This window comes from Mauremys reevesii, linkage group 7 (assembly GCF_016161935.1).
Source record: "Mauremys reevesii isolate NIE-2019 linkage group 7, ASM1616193v1, whole genome shotgun sequence".
Classification (NCBI taxonomy): Eukaryota; Metazoa; Chordata; order Testudines; family Geoemydidae; genus Mauremys; species Mauremys reevesii.
This window is the reverse complement of record NC_052629.1, coordinates 21,619,116-21,638,672: the sequence shown is the minus strand read 5'-3', so window position 1 is coordinate 21,638,672 and position 19,557 is coordinate 21,619,116. Positions and strand designations below refer to the sequence as shown.

The 19,557-nt window shown below is 43.1% G+C and overlaps 1 protein-coding gene across 2 annotated transcripts in view; it reads left to right on the top strand.

The window, feature by feature from the left end:
• The window catches only part of ADAM12 (ADAM metallopeptidase domain 12), a 320,435-nt gene that overhangs the window by 296,768 nt on the left and 4,110 nt on the right, over positions 1–19,557 (top strand). For both annotated transcript variants that reach the window (XM_039546827.1, XM_039546828.1), the window contains 3 exons: positions 2,313–2,448; positions 3,085–3,193; positions 3,674–3,856. In XM_039546827.1, the coding sequence (XP_039402761.1) occupies positions 2,313–2,448; positions 3,085–3,193; positions 3,674–3,856 (428 nt within the window). The remainder of the gene's footprint in view (positions 1–2,312; positions 2,449–3,084; positions 3,194–3,673; positions 3,857–19,557) is intronic.

Below are 19,557 nucleotides of genomic sequence, written 5' to 3'. Positions count from 1 at the left end.
CTTATTCAAATACCAAACATCCAACAAAATAGCAAAGAAACTCAGCTCAAGAAGTGAGCAAGTACAGTTATTAATGTGTAAATATTCTCATTTTTCCAGGTTTGTCTAACACAAGTCCTTCTTTAACTCACCGTGCTATGGCTAAGTAGTGCAGGGAACTACAAAATCTGACTGTACATATCATGTAGAATGTAGAATGTGGTAACTGGGGAGAAGGCAAATATGGGGTGTCTTCAATAATTCAGTTCTCTTCTTTGGAAAGAAGCCCTTTAATGTTACTTTTAAAATAGTTTTCTGCAGTTTTATATATCATGATACTTTTGCCATCCATTTTCAATGATCATGATATATTCAGTAGTATTGGGAATAAACAAATATAGAAATTGCTAGGGGAGCTAATTTTCCTTCCCTGACACTTGTGATTTAAATATGAGCAGTTGATACAAGGTTTGGATTATGATCTGAATAGTTTGCACACCTGTAAATCAAACTGTAGAAGGATTAGTTCAATAAAAGACACGCAGTCATTTACCTTAGTTAAATGTGACATATGGCTTGATTTGTCTTTAGTAACTGATTTTACCCAGCTGACTTTTACTAAATCCGTGTACTCAGCACACTATAGCTTTATTAAATAGCAGCACTAAATATTTAACTGAATCGTTATGTAAAGGTAAATTAAATGTAATTGCCTATACTCAGTTTACTAATTTTATTTAGCTTGTAGTACTGGAAAGAGATTTATTACTGTTACTCTGAGCTAAAGTGCTCTATGTCGCTGTCAGTCAACGCATACTTTACTGTCAGTTGCATTGGCCAATGTCTAGTTGAGGTTGGGGTATGTTGAAGATCTAGCTGTCTGAAATTCAAGATAATGCTGGTAGGTTGCCATTGTAAGCATTATAACTGTACCTTTTACTGAGAGTGAGAAATTCCATATATTGTTAGAGTTTGTAGTTCTGGAGTATTATTGCATCTCCAGCTGCTGGTAGATGATCATACAGCAGACCTGTCTAACAGACTTCTTTTCCATCTCTTCCTGACCACAAGATTGTGACTGGTTTCTGGTTTTTTTTAGGTGCAAAACTTGCAGGCATGATTGATTCATGTCTTTGTTACTTTTAGATTAGATTATTGCATTGTGCTCTGCACAAAACTGCACTTTAAATCATTCTGGAAACCTAAGGCAGTGTAAAAGGCAGCCTGCACATTAAATGGTGTGTCTCATCACAAGCACATGATACCATATTCTTAAATTGCTTGCTCCTTGATTTCCAAATTGAGATTAAGATGTTGGCTTTAACGTATAAAGCCTTAAGGGCTTGAGACCCTCCCACTACCCCGCCATACTGCCACAGCTGCAGTTAGCAGAGAACCTTGAGCTGGAGCTCTCTGTTGGGATAAAAGAGAGAGGGAGTGCTCCTGGCAGGGTTTGCTCCGGATTGGGTTGGATGGAATCTTTGATTAGATTATTTTCTGGTTTTGGAAGAGCAGAAGCAGCCAGCATTATTCATTATTGCATATTACTGTATTTAGAGCAAAGGCCACCCATTATTCCATTCCATCTGCTGTTACTGAGCTCAAGAAGCATAACCATTGTCACAGCAGTTAACAACCTGCAATGTAAAAGGCTGACATTTGGACTGTAAAATCCAGAGTAATGCAATCCAAATAACACTGAAGTGGGCCACTGGAATACAGTGAAACCTTGTAAAGAAATTGCCATTCTATAGTGTCTTAAATAAATATAACCATGAGTGGTCTTGTTACTTAATTTGACCCTTAAATGGTAAGAATTATGTTTTTCCACCATAAGACAACTGATTTTTACACTTTCACTAATATCCATTTGAAGTGGAGAAAACTTTGGTAAACTGAGACACAACCATTTTGCTATCAGCTCAAGTTTTGCGTAGTATCTCAAATTGAAGCTAACAAATAAACTATCAAAGTTTTTAGTATTTGTATCACTGAGAGTTGATATTTAATTGCCTCTTTCATCTTTTAGTGCACCCCTCTATTTTTTTTTCCAGTTTTCTGCTTTGGATATTTACACAGTTGAGGAATGAGTCTATCAGCTTGTATTTAACCATTTTGTTTTTGGAGTTGACAGAAACAAATGATGTGAGAATTAAGTTCAAGCGTAATCATAGCAGAAATACTACCTTATTAATTCCCTAATGTATTATTTACTAATTTCATTTTGTATGTTGCTAGAAAGCAGCCCTAGCCAGCAATATCCCACTCTTGATATCAGACAGATTTCATCATAACTGACTCCATCACAAGTCAAAAAATGTGTTTTATTTCAGATAGTAGAAGTTTAACCATAGGAATACTCGTAACCATTCTGTGTCTTATTGTTGCTGGTTTAATCATGTATCTCAAAAGGAAGACTTTGATTAGACTGCTATTTACAAATAAAAAGACAACAATAGAGAAACTAAGGTATGATAATTTTTCTTAACTACCCACTCATTTAAATAAACTTCAATAGAAACTGACTGTACTCATTACATTTCTCAGTACTTGTGGTGCGTATGAGACATTTACTAAAAGTGGATTCATTCATTAATTAATATGAGTTTTTCAGAAGTGTTCTTTCTTCACTTCAACTTCCTTGACATCAGTAAATAAAATGGGGTTTGAATATATGCCTTTTTATTATGCTTTCTGTGATAAGCAATTAAAAAGTAAAGGAAACTTTGCCTTGATTTTGGGTTGCTTGAAATATTTTCATGATCTGGCTTGGCCTTTTATCTAAACTCAATCAAGTGAGCTAAAACTTCCGTATTTGAGGTCATTACTACTTAAATGCTAGACTCATTAGAACAGTCTCTTGGGTGCTATAAAACTGCATTTCCACAGATTGCAAGAGCTAATTTAACAGACTAGTGGCTTCAAAAAAATCAATATTTACTTTTATTCTTGCAAGATTTTTAGATAATTTTTACATTTCCTTGTTTTCCATAGAGAGCAAAAATAAGAAAGCCCTTTCAAAGTGTTATTCTGAGAAAGATACTGTGAAAAAAGTAAAGCTGTAAGAACAAAGTTGCATTCAATAAGTGTATACTTGTATTGCAGGTCTGTGAGTCCAGCAAGGCCTTCCAGTTCATTTGAGCCTAATCATGTTCATACCACAACTCTCAGTAAAAATCTAGTCATAAAGCCACAAAATTTAAACATACATCAGGTGGGTTCTTAACAGTCAAAATATCATTATTAGAATTTGATGTACATTTCCTGTATGTTTGAAGTAATTATGACACTTATTATCATTAAGTATTAAAATTATAAAAACTATGAACTAATTAAACAAGAGCAGAAAAAGTGGGTCCAAAATGCACTTTGGCCTCCAAGTTCCAAACAGATGGAGACTCAAATGTTGAAAGGAAATACAATTAGCCTCTGGGATACAGCTAGCCATCTCAGACAGAAGCACTACCTTCTGAACAGCCAAGGATTAGTGTTTGAATAGGCTTCTGGAAGTTGTGAATTGCTTGTTCTCTGGCTACAGAAAGGAGTTTAGGGGTACGGTAAAGCAGGGAGGGAAAGAAGGGGAAAGCAAGTGCACAACACGGAAGATTACAGTGTTTCAAACAATATTGTTTGTATCCATAATATTCATTAGGATTTTTTAAACTGCCAATTTTATTATTTTATGGCTCTATAGAGAGATGGTCTGAGAAGATTGCTACCATATCAGACTACTGACAACACTAATCCTGTAAAGACATCTGATTTACAGCGGTCAAAAACACCCCAGCGAGTCCTACCACCCCTTCACCAGCTACCCTGTCATCAAGCTGTACCTGCACGGCCACTGCCAGCTAACCCATCTCTTAGGCTTGCTCAGGTAAATCTACATTTTCTTTCTTTCTTATATTTACAGATAGTGATGTCAGGCTACAGCCTGCAGCATGAATAACAGCATATAATAAATCAGAATAAAATCTTTTATCACTTTTCATATATGGGTTCTCCCGCGGCATTTCCTGTGTGATTGATAGTGTAGTGAGTGGATAGCCAGACAGCAGTCATTATGGCTTAGCTCCTGAGCTTGTGTAAAGTGGTGTAGCTCCAGTTAAGTAAATGGAACTGTTCTGATTATTCTGAATGAGGATTTGGCCTTAACTATTCCTTGAACTTCAGCCAATTAAAAGACCAAGTTAGTACATGGTTGCGATATATAGTACAGGTGGGAAATTTACCATGGAACCTCTCTGTAACTGGGTAAACATCAAGGGTATTTTCCAGTTTAGCATACATGTCAACACTAAAATTTGCAGTGGAGTTATCCTCTGTGTTGTAACTGGTTTCCCTTTCTTAGTTATATGCGTTGATGAAAGGGACTTTAAGCAAGGGAATGTTGGCCAGGTGACCACTATTATTGCTGCTCCTTCCTATAAGTAAAGATCCTTTTTACCATTACTCATGTGAGAGGAGATGGTCTTGTGGCTGAAGTGCAAGACTGAGAATCAAAGGTACCTCTTTGCTGTAGAGTTAATTTGCATGATCACCATCCAGGTTAGCCTAGCCTGCATGTGTGCAGCCACACTGCAAATCTCCAGGTGAATTAATGTGTGCTCCCTGGTGCTGTACTCACCTATATATAGTGTTAGGACTTCTCAGGACATATCTTTTGATAGTTCTTTGTGCTGCAGTTACCTGAACCACTCTGATTCTTTCCTGGTGAATTGTGGAAGAATTTTTCTGTCCTTCTGCGCTGATACACAAGGAATTGTGGAAGGGCACTGGAAAAGTATCAGCGCTCAAATGATTTAGCTCAGGTGATTTAGCACCTCCCTCTCTCCTTCCCTCCCATGGATGGTGTAGCAGGGTGACTACCCCGCTCCTAAAATAGAAGGGGTTAAAAGCAGCCCTGGAGAGGGCTCTGGCTGGGGACGGCTGATTGGGGAAGCAGCCGCAGCTGGGCCACGCCCTTATTAGGCCACAGCTGGCCCTATAAAGGGCCATCAGCCAGGAGCTAGAGGAGTCTTTCTCCTTCTAGCTCTGGAGGGAGATGGTCCTTGCTGCCTGAAAGCTAAGGGTACTGAGGGTGGAGCAGTGCTGGGAAAGGGGCAAGCTGGGCTAGGGAGCTCAGGCCTGGTGACCTCCCAGGCTGCGGCCTGATAGCAAGGCCTAAAAGGGTACTGGGTTAGGCAGCAGGTCCAGAACCTTCCTTGCTTATGATGACTGGCTTTTATACTGCAGTCGAACCCCTGGCCACATGCAAATGCCCATCTATTCAAGTCCTCCGCCTGGTGGGTCAGCAAACTAACCGCCATGATGGCTGACCTGCTTTCTCCCCCCCCACACACTCCCCCATACAGTTTTCCATAAAGAGAAAGTCTCCTTGTGCCTTCATTTTAAGTTCCTCCCAAAGTTCATCTCTGAGTTTTAGCTCAACCAGTACATCTATCTCCCAGTCTTCCATCCTAAACAGCATGCCACTCCTGTGGACAGGACGCTTCACTCCCTGGACATCTGCAGGGCACTGGCCTTCTACTTGAATAGGACTCACGTCTGTCACGCCTCCCCACACCTCTTTGTAGGCACAGTGGAATGGTTGAGAGGGCAAGCCCTCTCCTTGCAGCACATATCCAATTGGATCTCTAAGAGCATTACAGAATGCTATGCACACTCTAAAGCAATGCCACCTGGCAGAATCACGGCATACTCCATGCAGGCGCAGGCAACTATCTCCGTCTCTCTGGCAGATGTCCCTTGGCACGTGAGCTGCCGTGTGGCAACATGGCGCTCTGTCCACACTTTCACAGCGCACTATGCCATCGACCTGTGGGCAGCCACAGAAGCCAATATAAGACGCGCTGTCCTACAGCAGGTCTTCCCCATTACGTCCTCGCACCCACCTCCAAGCTGATCATTACTCCATACTCACCCGCATTTGAAATACATATAGGTGTATCACTCAGAGAAGAGGATGTGGTTAATTACCAGTAACTGCAAAAAGAACAAGGAGTACTTGTGGCACCTTAGAGACTAACAAATTTATGCCCAAATAAATTTATTAGCCTCTAAGGTGCTACAAGTACTCCTTGTTCTTTTTGCTGATACAGACTAACACGGCTACCACTCTGAAACCTGTCACCAGTAACTGGAGGTTCTTCAAGATGTGGGGTCCCTATTTGTATTCCAGTACCTTCCCCTATGCTGCAGAGACTCTTATGTTGTGGTAAGAGGGAGACTGAGGGTGTGTTACCCCACATAGCCTCTTATAACCTCACACAGAAGATGTGGTGACATCACGAGGCCATGAGGGGTCAACAGACACTGCTGCTGAAAAACCTTCCAACTCGGGCACATGGCATGCCTGCGCACCAGTGTTTGGAATACAAATAGGGACAACACATCTCAAAGAACCTCCAGTTACAGGTCAGTACCTCCTCTTCTCACTGTTTGCCAAGTGTAATATTTAAAAGTCTATGACCAATATAAAATTTTCTTTTGTATAGAAGTCTTCATGAAACAGTTTGATTATCCATAAGTCAGATCTTCAGCTGATGTAAATCAGCATAAAAAGTTATAGCACCTACTGAATCCAGTCCATAATTTAGGTCTTCATTCATGTTTTCCTTCGTTATGCTGTAATCAGTTGCATGCTACTGCTGTTTTGCCACACCACATTCTCATCTAAATTAACTTGTTACTGGATATCCTTACTGTTCTCAAACTTTTGTATTGGTGACCCCCTTTCACACAGAAAGACTCTGAGTGCAATCCTCCTTATAAATTCAAAACACATTTTTAAATATTTAACTCTATTATAAATGCTGGTGGCAAAAGGGGGGGTGGGGTTGGGGATGGAGGCTGACAGCTCACGACCCCTTGAGGGGTCATGACTCCTAGTTTGAGAACCCCTTCTGTGAGATATAGTTGGTAAGGAGCCAGACCTGTATTTACTGTCTGCATGTTCTGCTACAGTCATCTCAAACTGGCTTTACAGTCAGCTCCCTGATACAGAATCCATTGAAGCACCTTCTTCACTAGATTGATAAAGACCCCCTCTTTCTCACAGTGCATTTTAGATTAGAAACCTCTTCCATAAGCATAGTCAAAATAGACCAAAGGAGCAAAGTAAAGTTGATATACATTGTTTATAGCTGCCTACTATATAAGAAATACACTTTCTTTCTCCTAAACACAGCTGTAACAAGAGCTAGTGCCATTATTGAAAACAGCCCTTTCCCCAAATACAGATGAAAACCTGACATGCTGAACTCAACTCTAGGTTACTGATATAAAATTGGAGAAAGAAATCTATCCATAAACACGTTTAGCTGAGGCTCTGTAGGGGGGAAAAAACAGGGTCAGGAAAAGGGCCTTATTAGCAGAGAGAGCTTAAGCAGTGAAGCACCACCTTTGTGGTACTGAGGGGCATACTAGCAAGTTGCCAGGAGCTCAAAGGTCACAACTCATTTCCATGTTCATACAGTGACATGGCTTGTGTCAATTTGTATTCCCCGTGATACACTTAGAATATGTAACACAACTGTAAAGATGCAGCTATTCTTGGTTTCTCTTTTCTCAAACATTCATGTCTCTCCTTCCGAGAGCCACTGTTTTCTTATATCATTTTCTCCCCGTTAGGTGATTTCTTCTTCTGTCTCTCTCTCCTATCACATCACTGTTTTCCTGTCCATTCTTTGTCACCTCCTCCTAACTCCCTCTGCCTCTACAACCAGTCTTACCTTTTTCCTGTGCGCCCCCCACCTTGCTTTCCTCGTTTTCCTCTTCTCCATTCTGTTTTCCCAACTGCCATAATTACCACACCATGCCTTTCCCCATTGTCCATCTACTTCATTGCACCTTGCTAATACCATAATTAACCAGTGTAGCTACCAGCCGATAAAGGGCTTATCTCCATTTGGAAGATATTCCAGAATGAGATAGCAGCAAAGAATCCTGTGGCACCTTACAGACTAACAGACGTTTTGCAGCATGAGCTTTTGTGGGTGAATGCCCACTTCGTCGGATGCAAGAGTGGAAATTTCCAGGGGCAGGTAAATATAAGCAAGCAAGAAGCAAGCTAGAGATAACGAGGTTAGATCAATCAGGGAGGATGAGGCCCTGTTCTAGCAGTTGAGGTGTGAAAACCAAGGGAGGAGAAACTGGTTCTGTAGTTGGCAAGCCATTCACAGTCTTTGTTTAATCCTAAACTGATGGTGTCAAATTTGCAAATGAACTGAAGCTCAGCAGTTTCTCTTAGAAGTCTGGTCCTAAAGTTTTTTTGCTGGAGGATGGCCACCTTAAGATCTGCTATTGTGTGGCCAGGGAGGTTGAAGTGTTCTCCTACAGGTTTTTGTATATTGCCATTCCTAATATCTGATTTGTGTCCATTTATCCTTTTCCTTAGACTGTCCAGTTTGGTCGATGTACATAGCAGAAGGGCATTGCTGGCATATGATGGCATATATTACATTGGTGGATGTGCAGGTGAATGAACCGGTGATGGTGTGGCTGATCTGGTTAGGTCCTGTGATGGTGTTGCTGGTGTAGATATGTGGGCAGAGTTGGCATCGAGGTTTGTTGCATGGATTGGTTCCTGAGCTAGAATTACTATGGTGCGGTGTGCAGTTACTGGTGAGAATATGCTTCAGGTTGGCAGGTTGTCTGTGGGCGAGGACTGGCCTGCCACCCAAGGCCCGTGAAAGTGTGGGATCATTGTCCAGGATGGGTTGTAGATCCCTGATGATGCGTTGGAGGGGCTTTAGCTGGGGACTGTATGTGATGGCCAGTGGAGTCCTGTTGGTTTCTTTCTTGGGTTTGTCTTGCAGTAGGAGGCTTCTGGGTACATGTCTGGCTCTGTTGATCTGTTTCCTTATTTCCTCGTGCGGGTACTGTAGTTTTGAGAATGCTTGGTGGAGATTTTCTAGGTGTTGGTCTCTGTCTGCGGGGTTAGAGCAGATACAGTTGTACCTCAGTGCTTGGCTGTAGACAATGGATCTTGTGGTGTGTCCGGGATGGAAGCTGGAGGCATGAAGGTAGGCATAGCGGTCGGTAGGTTTTCGGTATAGGGTGGTGTTAATGTGACCATCACTTATTAGCACCGTGGTGTCTAGGAAGTGGACCTCCCGTGTAGATTGGTCCAGGCTGAGGTTGATGGAGGGGTGGAAGCTGTTGAAATCATGGTGGAATTTTTCCAGAGTCTCCTTCCCATGGGTCCAGATGATGAAGATGTCATCAATGTAGCGTAGGTAGAGAAGGAGTGTGAGTGGACGGGAGCTGAGGAAGCGTTGTTCCAGGTCGGCCATAAAAATATTGGCATATTGTGGGGCCATGCGGGTGCCCATAGCGGTGCCACTGATCTGGAGATATATATTGTCATCAAATTTGTCATCGAATGAGATAGGGTATGTATTTCAAATTTTCCCATTAAGCTCAGGGCTGGCCTTACCATGAGGTGAACTGAGGCAGCCGCCTCAGGTGCCAGCCTGTCAGCGGGGGCGCCACTAGGACCCAGAGTGTAGAAAATTGTGTCTACTGCTGGTGCATATGTATTCTCTCTGCTCTAAATGCACAGAGATGGTGGAGTGCTGTGCTGGAGGAAGGAGGGCACAAGAGACATAACAGGCAGGCAGGAGAAAAGGTGAGAGGGAATAACAGAAAGCAGCAGGAGCTGCAGGGAGAGAGAGGAGGAGGAGCCTCTTATGTACCTCTCTAGCACCCGTGGGAGCCTGGACTGATTAACACCAGCTTCTCAGGGAGCTTCCTGTTTCCTGTTACTTACCTGAACCCACTTGAGGAGAACAGGCAGTCAATTGAAGTAGTAGGAGCCAGTTAGGCCCTTAAGACGCAGGTATCTTCCCTCACTCAGGCCCTGCTACCAGCCTTATTTATCCCCTTCAACTGAGTGTTGAGAGCCACTATAGCTGGCACAGAACAGCAGTCATGAGTGAAAGAAGAAAATGCTCCTCTAAGGAAGCATTCAGAAAAAGAAAGAAAGCAAAGGAAGCTTTTCTATCGAAGCAGGAAGGTGCTCTCCTGTGATACATAGACACAAATGTTCACGGTGAGCCCTCCGTCCCCAGTGAGGATGTGAGTGGTGAGGAGATGTCAGTTCTTCCAGTTAGTTAGACTGTAGGTGACCTGACAGCTACTGCAGCATCATATCTTCATCTCAAATGGATGTAACCATGTACATTCCTGAAGAAAAGTGTAGATCAGAGAAGAGTGTGGTGGACATGCAAGAAACAGCTGCTGCTGAGTTTAGTTCCTTAAGTCTAGATGATCCATGACTGTGGACCCACTTGAGCAGTAGCCTGAGGGACTTCCTTGTACTGCATGGGCCACAGCAAGTGAAAAACTTCATGTTCCCCAAAGACAATGAAAATAGAAGTTTCCATCCAACACATTACTGGCGTGAAATCCCCAATGGTGACAAAGTGGAGAGGCCATAGCTTATGTACTCAAAAACCCAGAATGCTGCATACTGTTTTTGTTGCAAACTCTTCCAGTCTAATGTTCCAGCCACATTGGGTTCTACAGGAACAAAGGAATGGAAAAATCTGGCTAGAAATCTGGCATGCCCTGAGAAAGCAGCAAATCACCAGAGAGCATTACATAGATGGAAAGAGCTTAAGATGAGACTAGCATTTTACTGGCAAAATGTTCTGAAAAGGCTCATTGCCATTGTGAGAATGCTTGCTACCCAAAACCTAGCACTGTGTGGCACTTCAGATCAGCTGTATGTGCCAAACAATGGAAACTTCCTTAAAATTGTGGAGCTGATGGCTGAGTTTGATGCTGTACTCCAGGAGCATCTAAGAAGAGTCACCACCCAAGAAATGTTCACACACCACTAGCCTGGAAAAAATTCAAAATGAGATCATACAGTTACTGACAACAAAAGTCAAACAGAAGATTGTGGCAGATCGGAAGTCAGCAAGATATTACTCTGTTATTCTGGACTACACACCTGACATCAGCCATATGGACCAAATGACTTTAATGGTGCGTTTTGGAACAACAAAACCTAGTGAAAATGTCCCTGCAGTGGTGACTGTCAGAGAGCATTTTCTAGAATTTATTGACATTGATGATACTACAGGAGCTGGTATGACAAATGTGCTTCTTAAAAAGCAGGAAGATACGGGAATTGTGATAGCTGACATGAGAGGTCAGGGCTACGATAACAGTGCCAACATGAAAGGAAAGAACAGAGGAGTGCAGACACAGAGATGAGAGTTAAACCCTCGAGCTTTTTTTGTCTCTTGTAGTTCTCATTCATTGAACTTGGTGGTCAGTGATGCAGAATCAGCTTCTAGTGAGGCTGCTGAATTTTTTAAACGTAATTCAAAGCATCTGGGATACTGGGAGGAAGCACGAGCAGGAGAGTACAAGAGGGGAGGACTCCTGTCTCAGGCCTGGTCTACACTAGGCGTTTAAACCGGTTTTAGGAGCATAAAACCGATTTAACGCCACACCCGTCCACACTAAGAGGCCCTTTATATCGGTATAAAGGGCTCTTTAAACCGGTTTCTGTACTCCTCCCTAACGAGAGGAGTAGCGTTAATATCGGTATTACCATATCGGATTGGGGTTAGTGTGGCCGCAGATCGACGGTATTGGCCTCCGGGCGGTATCCCACAGTGCATCACTGACCGCTCTGGACAGCAATCTGAACTCGGATGCAGTGGCCAGGTAGACAGGAAAAGCCCCGCGAACTTTTGAATATTTCCTGTTTGCCCAGCGTGGAGCTCTGATCAGCACGTGTGGTGATGCAGTTAAAAATCAAAATAAAGAAAGAGCTCCCGCATGGACGATGCGGACGTGATCGCTGTAAGGGCAGGCAAATGTGTTCTATCAGCGCTCCATTACAGAAGACGAAATTCAAAATCATTTTTAAAAAATCTCCAGACAGACGCCATAGCAGGGACTCAGCGCACTGCTGCGTGACAAGCGTAACGGAAAGCCAAAGAATCAAATAGACGCTCATGGACTGGAGGACTCAAGCTATCCCACAGTTCCTGCAGTCTCTGAAAAGCATTTGCATTCTTGGCTGAGCTCCAAATGCTTCTAGGGTCAAAAACAGTGTCCGCGGTGGGTCAGGGCATAGCTAGGCAATTTACGCACTCCCCCACCCACCCCCAGAAGTGAAAGGGAAAACAATCCTCTCTTGACTCTTTTACATGTCACCCTATCTTTACTGAATGCTGCAGATAGACGCGATGGTGCAGCACTCAACACCAACATCCTTGCTCCCCCCACGCTATGGATGGCTGATGGTACAATATGGCTGGTATCCGTCCTCATCATCAGCCTATTGGCACATGGGACAGTGCAAAAGGACTGGTAACCATGCTGACTAGCATCGGTAAGGTCAATCAAGGGCGCCTGGTCCTAATTTTTCGTGGTAGATGGTACAGTATGGCTGATAACCATCGTCATCATAGCAACAGGGGGCTGAGCTCCATCAGCCCCCACCCTTCATGTGTAAAGAAAAGATTCAATTGCCCTGGACTAGCAGAGGGATGCTGGGCTCCTCTTCTCCACACTCCTTACTGTCCTGTCTGGACTATCATAGCAGCTGGAGGCTGCCTTCCACTCATTTCTCACTAACAAGTCAGTGTGTCTTATTCCTGCATTCTTTATTACTTCATCACACAAGTGGGGGGACAATGCTACAGTAGCCCAGGAAGGCTGGGGGAAGAACGGAATCAACAGGTGGGGTTGTTGCAGGAGCACCCCCTGTGAATAGCATACAGCTCATAATTTCTGCAGGATCTGACACAGAGCAGCTGTGCTCTCTGGTTCTATGATACAGTGGTTCTCTAGTACACTTGCCCATATTCTAGGCAGGACTGATTCTATTTCTAGATACCAAAAAGGAGGAATTGACTAAGGGAGTCATTCCCAATTTTGGCTTTTGCGCCCCTGGCTAAGAGCAGCCAGGGGCACTTATGACAGCAACAGATGGTGCAGTGCAAAAGGACTGGTAGCCACGATCATCTTATTACCAATTTATGGCATGGTAGATGGTACAATATGGCTGGTAACCATCTCTGCTATCATGCAAAAGCAAAAGCATGCTGCTGTGTAGCGCTGCTGAATCGCCTCTGTGAGCGGCATCTAGTACACATACGGTGACAGTCACAAAAGGCTAAACAGGCTCCATGATTGCCATGCTATGGCATCTGCCAGGGCAATCCAGGGAAAAAAGGCACTAAATGCTTGTCTGCCGTTGCTTTCCCAGCGGAAGGAGTGACTGACGACATTTACCCAGAACCACCCGCGACAATGATTTTTGCCACATCATGCACTGGGATCTCAACCCGGAAATTCCAAGGGGTGGTGGAGGCTGCGGGAACTATGGGATAGCTATGGAATAGCTACCCACAGTGCAATGCTCCAGAAATCGACGCTAGCCTCGGACCATGGATGCACACCACCGATTTAATGTGTTTAGTGTGGCCGCGCACACTCGATTTTATACAATCTGTTTTGTTAAACCGGTTTATGTAAATTCGGAATAATCCCGTAGTGTAGACGTACCCTCAGACTGAGAAAGTGGGACAATCAGTGAGTTATCTTAACTGCCTATACACAAATGCAAGAAGCCTGGGAAACAAGCAGGGAGAACTGGAAGTCCTGGCACAGTCAAGAAACTATGATGTGATTGGAATAACAGAGACTTGGTGGGATAACTCACATGACTGGAGTACTGTCATGGATGGATATAAACTGTTCAGAAAGGACAGGCAGGGCAGAAAAGGTGGGGGAGTTGCATTGCATGTAAGAGAGGAGTATGACTGCTCAGAGCTCCGGTATGAAACTGCAGAAAAACCCGAGTCTCTGAATTAAGCTTAGAAGTGTGAGCAACAAGGGTGATGTCGTGGTAGGAGTCTGCTATAGACCACCAGACCAGAGGGATGAGGTGGACGAGGCTGTCTTCTGACAACTAGCAGAAGTTACTAGATCGCAGGCCCTGGTTCTCGTGGGAGACTTTAATCACCCTGATATCTTCTGGGAGAGCAATACAGCGGTGCACAGACAATCCAGGAAGTTTTTGGAAAGTCTAGGGGACAATTTCCTGGTGCAAGTGCTGGAGGAAATGATGAGGGGCAGAGATCTTCTAGACCTGCTGCTCACAAACCGGGAAGAATTAGTAGGGGAAGCAAAAGTGGATGGGAACCTGGGATGCAGTGACCATGAGATGGTCAAGTTCAGGATCCTGACACAAGGAAGAAAGGAGAGCAGCAGAATATGGACCCTGGACTTCAGAAAAGCAGGCTTTGATTCCCTCAGGGAACTGATGGGCAGGAACCCCTGGGAGAATAACATGAGGGGGAAAGAGTCCAGGAGAGCTGGCTGTATTTTAAAGAATCGTTACTGAAGTTGTAGGAAAAAAACATCCCAATGTGTAGAAAGAATAGTAAATACAGCAGGCGACCAGCTTAGCTTAACAGTGAAATCCTTGCTGATCTTAAATGCAAAAAAGAAGCTTACAAGAAGTGGAAGATTGGACAAATGACCAGGGAGGAGTATAAAAATATTGCTCAGGCATGCAGGAGAGAAATCAGGAAGGCCAAATCACACTTGGAGTTGCAGCTAGCAAGAGATGTTAAGAGTAACAAGAAGGGTTTCTTCAGGTACGTTAGCAACAAGAGGAAAGTGTGGACCTCTTACTGAATAAGGGTGGCAACCTAGTGACAGAGGATGTGGAAAAAGCTAATGTACTCAATGCTTTTTTTGCCTCTGTCTTCACGAACAAGGTCAGCTCCCAGACTGCTGCACTGGGCAGCACAGTATGGGGAGGAGGTGACCAGCCCTCTGTGGAGAAAGAAGTGGTTCAGGACTATTTAGAAAAACTGACAAGCACAAATCAATGGGGCCGGATGCGCTGAATCGGGTGCTAAAGGAGTTAGTGGATGTGATTGCAGAGCCATTGACCATTATCTTTGAAAACTCATGGCAATCGGGGAGGTCCCGGATGACTGGAAAAAGGCTAATGTAGTGCCCATCTTTTAAAAAGGGAAGGAGGAGGATCTGGGGAACTACAGGCCAGTCAGCCTCACCTCAGTCCCTGGAAAAATCATGGAGCAGGTCCTCAAGGAATCAATTCTGAAGCACTTAGAGAAGAGGGAAGTGATCAGGAACAGTCAGCATGGATTCACCAAGGGCAAGTCATGCCTGACTAACCTAATTGCCTTCTATGAGGAGATAACTGGGTCTGTGGATTAGAAGAAAGCAGGGTATGTGTTATTCCTTGACTTTGGCAAAGCTTTTGATATGGTCTCCCACAGTATCCTTGCCAGCACGTTAAAGAAGTATGGGCTGGATGAATGGACTATAAGGAGGATAGAAAGCTGGCTAGATCATCGGGCTAATGGGTAGTGATCAATGGCTCCATGTCTAGTTGGCAGCCAGTTTCAAGCTGAGTGCCCCAAGGGTTGGTCCTAGGCCAGTTTTGTTCAATATCTTCATTAATGATCTGGAGGATGGTGTGGATTGCACCCTCAGCAAGTTTGCAGATGACACTAAATTGGGAGGAGTGGTAGCTACGCTGGAGGGTAGGGATAGGATACAGAGGGACCTAGACAACTTAGAGGATTGGGCCAAAAGAAATCTGATGAGGTTCAACAAGGACAAGTGCAGAGTCCTGCACTTAGGATGGAAGAATCCCATTCACTGTTACAGACTAGGGACCGAATGGCTAGGAAGCAGTTCTGTAGAAAAGGACCTAGGGGTTATAGTGGATAAGAAGCTGGATATGAGTCAACGGTGTGCCCTTGTTGCCAAAAAGGCTAACGGCATTTTCGGCTGCATAACTAGGGGCACTGCCAACAGATCGAGGGACGTGATCATTCCCCTCTATTCGACATTGGTGAGGCCTCATCTGGAGTACTGTGTCCAGTTTTGGGCCCCACACCAGAAGAAGGATGTGGAAAAATTGGAAAGAATCCAGCAGAGGGCAACAAAAACGATTAGGGGGCTGGAGCACATGACTTATGAGAAGAGGCTGAGGGAACTGGGATTGTTTAGTCTGCAGAAGAGAAGAATATGGGGGGATTTGATAGCTGCCTTCAACTACCTGAAAGGGGGTTCCAAAGAGGATGGAGCTCGGCTGTTCTCAGTGGTACCAGATGACGGAACAAGGAGTAATGGTCTCAAGTTGCAGTGAGGGAGGTTTAGGTTGGATATTAGGAAAAACTTTTTCACTAGGAGGGTGGTGAAGCACTGGAATGGGTTACCTAGGGAGGTGGTGGAATCTCCTTCCTTAGAGGTTTTTAAGGTCAGGCTCAACAAAGCCCTGGCTGGGATGATTTAGTTGGGAATTGATCCTGCTTTGAGCAGGGGTTTGGACTAGATGACCTCCTGAGATCCCTTTCAACCTTGATATTCTATGATTCTATGATCTATGTATTTTTCTCTGCATCAACTCATCGATGGCAAATTTTGAGGCAACATCTGGGAACATCCTCTCTGACATTGAAACCACCAAGTGCCACATGATGGGAAAGTCGAGTGGAGGCGATAAAGCCTATCAAACACCAAATTGGGAAGATAGATGATGCCATAATTGCCATTATGGAGGATAATGTTATGACAGGAACAGTTCATGAGAGAACAGTGGCAGAGGGAAATGGAATCACCAGAAACATACATAACTTCAAATTTCTGTGTGGCTTAGTGTTGTGGCATGACATACTGTTTGAAATAAATGTTGTAAGCAAGAGACTCCAAGGTGTTGACCTTGATATATCTGGAGCAACGGAACAACTGGACAAAGCAAAGTCATACCTACAGTCTTAACCGGTCAGATGAGGGATTTCAAAACATTCTGAAGAGTGCACAGAAGTTGGCAAAGGAACTTCACACTGAAGCTATTTTTCCACCGAAGAAGACGACATTTTGATTACGAGGCATGGGATAATCCCATAAGAGACCCCAAACAACAATTCAAAGTTGAATTCTTTAACCAGGTGCTAGATTGTGCAATAGTCAGTTGAAGAACATTTCATGCAGCTCAAAGAACACAGCAGTATATTTGGGATGTTGTATGATATTCCAAAACTCCTTGCTATACCTGAAGACGACCTACACCAGCAATGCAGGGCACTAGAGACAGTGTTGACACATCATGACATGCGCGATATTGATGCGAGTGATTTAGGTGATGAACTGAACGCCCTGTCAAGATACATTTCAGCAGGATCAACTCCAAAGGCTGTTCTGGAATATATGTGCACAAATAAGATGACTACCCTCTTTCCAAATGTTTTTGTTGCTCTGCGCATACTTCTAACACTTCCTGTAACAGTTGCCAGTGGAGAACGCAGCTTCTCCAAGCTGAAATTAATAAAAACACATCTACGCTCCACAATGACACAGGATAGGCTGGTTGGCCTTGCAACCATTTCAATAGAGCATGAGCTGTCCCAGACTGTGGACCTTCAGGAAGCAGCTCAATTCTTTGCAACCAAGAAGGCATGGAAAGCACCACTTTGATTATTCAAACAGAGTAAAATTCCAGTGTTTACTATGCAGACAAAAAAAGTTACATTTGCTGTTCAGGCATTTGAAAGTTGTGTTACTTAAAATGCCTTGTTCAAAAAGTTTAAGTTGTTAGTTCTCCTTTATTGGGATAGGTAGCAGAGCAGTACCATGAGAGGAGTAGAACAAGAAGAAGGCAGAATTGAGACCTTTCAAAGTTTTGGCCCAAGCAAGGGGGTCATGGGGAGCTCAAATGATGCCCTCACCTCAGGTGCCAAAATGTTGTGGGCCAGCCCTGATTAAGCTCTATCTACTACCAATGTGAATTAGGCTAAAACCCAAAAAGACACTTCAGTGGAATGGCTATTCTGGAATAATTTCCCCATGGAGGCAAGTTGAAAGGCTGATTGATCTGTAACCAAGGTGCTGGCACTTCCTTGTTCTGTGCCCCGCACTACCCAGTAAGCAGTTCCATTCCCTACTAATCGGCTGGGCGAAAGGAAGGTGCTACTAGCAGAGAGCCATGGGAGAGGAGCTATGAAATAGTAGCTACCTGCTACAGGATAGGTAAAATGGATAAAGTAACATTCCTGAACTTTGTTGATCTTGTCCATTTAGACTGTAAGCTCTTCAGGCCCGGGACTGTCTAACTATATTTTTTAGTGTGCCTAGCACATTCATGTCCCCATCTTCATTGGAGGCATCTAGATATTACCATAATACAAATAAATAAAAGAATTTTCATTAAGGCCTGATCTTGCAAACACAAGTGCATAAATAACTTTACTCAGATGAGTTAGAATGCTCATCTGAGTAAAGCTACTCACATGCAGAAGCAGGTCACTTTCATATTATTGTAGGCAGTCAGTGGAACAAAGGTTTTACGATGCAAGAAGACTAAATTCCTTCTAATTACTTGCCATCTCCATAATGCTGATTTTTATTTATTTGGTCATTAACTCTTTGGCAAAGAAAGACTAACTGCAACCAAAAACAATGGTATAATAAAATTGCACACAATCATTCATGTGCCAACCACGTTGAAAGGTTTTTGGTTTTTTTTTTAATCCATTACCTTAGGGAACCTATATTCATAATCATAACTCAATGTAGTATTTCAGTAAGAGGCAATTCCACATATATGCAAAAAGTTGTATCCTTTATGGTTCAGCTGCAATATGCCTTCTTCTAAAATGGTATATTGTGCTTTAAACATAAATACATACATGCAAATTTTATTCCTCAAGAAATCTAGCACATGTGGTTTCTTGACTGTGGATTATTTGAATAGACAGGCTGCTTCTCTCTTACAGGTTGTCCATTTTATATCCACTGAAACTTACCAAATTTTGAACAATTTCATTTGTTAGGATCTATAATTGACTTCATAAGCATCATCATTATATTCCTATCACACAGAAAGTTATTTACAAGAAATTGCTGGTTTTTTTCCACCATGGCTGATTTACTTCATTACTATTTGCAATATCCCTCGTATTTTCCTTTTATGAAGTCTATTCTTCACACACAAAACAGCACTGATAAGAAAAATGTTTTTTCCTTTATTTTGAAGGAGGAAGTTGATAAGAGCTTAAAATTCTTTTGGATGATGGTCAAGGTTGACTTGTATGGAGTGAGAGATTATTTTAATTTATCATAGTAGCCAAACAGAAAAAAAATGTATTTTGTCTTGCCATTCCTCACTTACATACAGCATTAGTACTAGTTATGCAGCGACTGCATGCAAGGAGAGGAGGGACACAAAACTAGTTTTAAAAAAATAAAACTGTTCTAAACTTGAACTGACTGAATCCAAAGTTTACTCAAAGTCCAGCTTTTTTCTTCTTTGTGATCATCAGGTTTAGTGGTCATTCCCCATTTCCTTTCAAAAGTGCAATGCTTATGTTGAAAATGAGATGCTTAAAACAGATAATGAAAATTTGGTGTTCAGAAACCTTTTTTGTTCAGCTGCACACATGCCAAATTGCCAATATTAAATCGTGGTCGTTTTTTGGATCATAAACTGTGCAACAAGCATCCTTCTCTCTAAGACCAATGAAACAATGTTACCATCTTTGGAGCAGATTGACGACCACACAG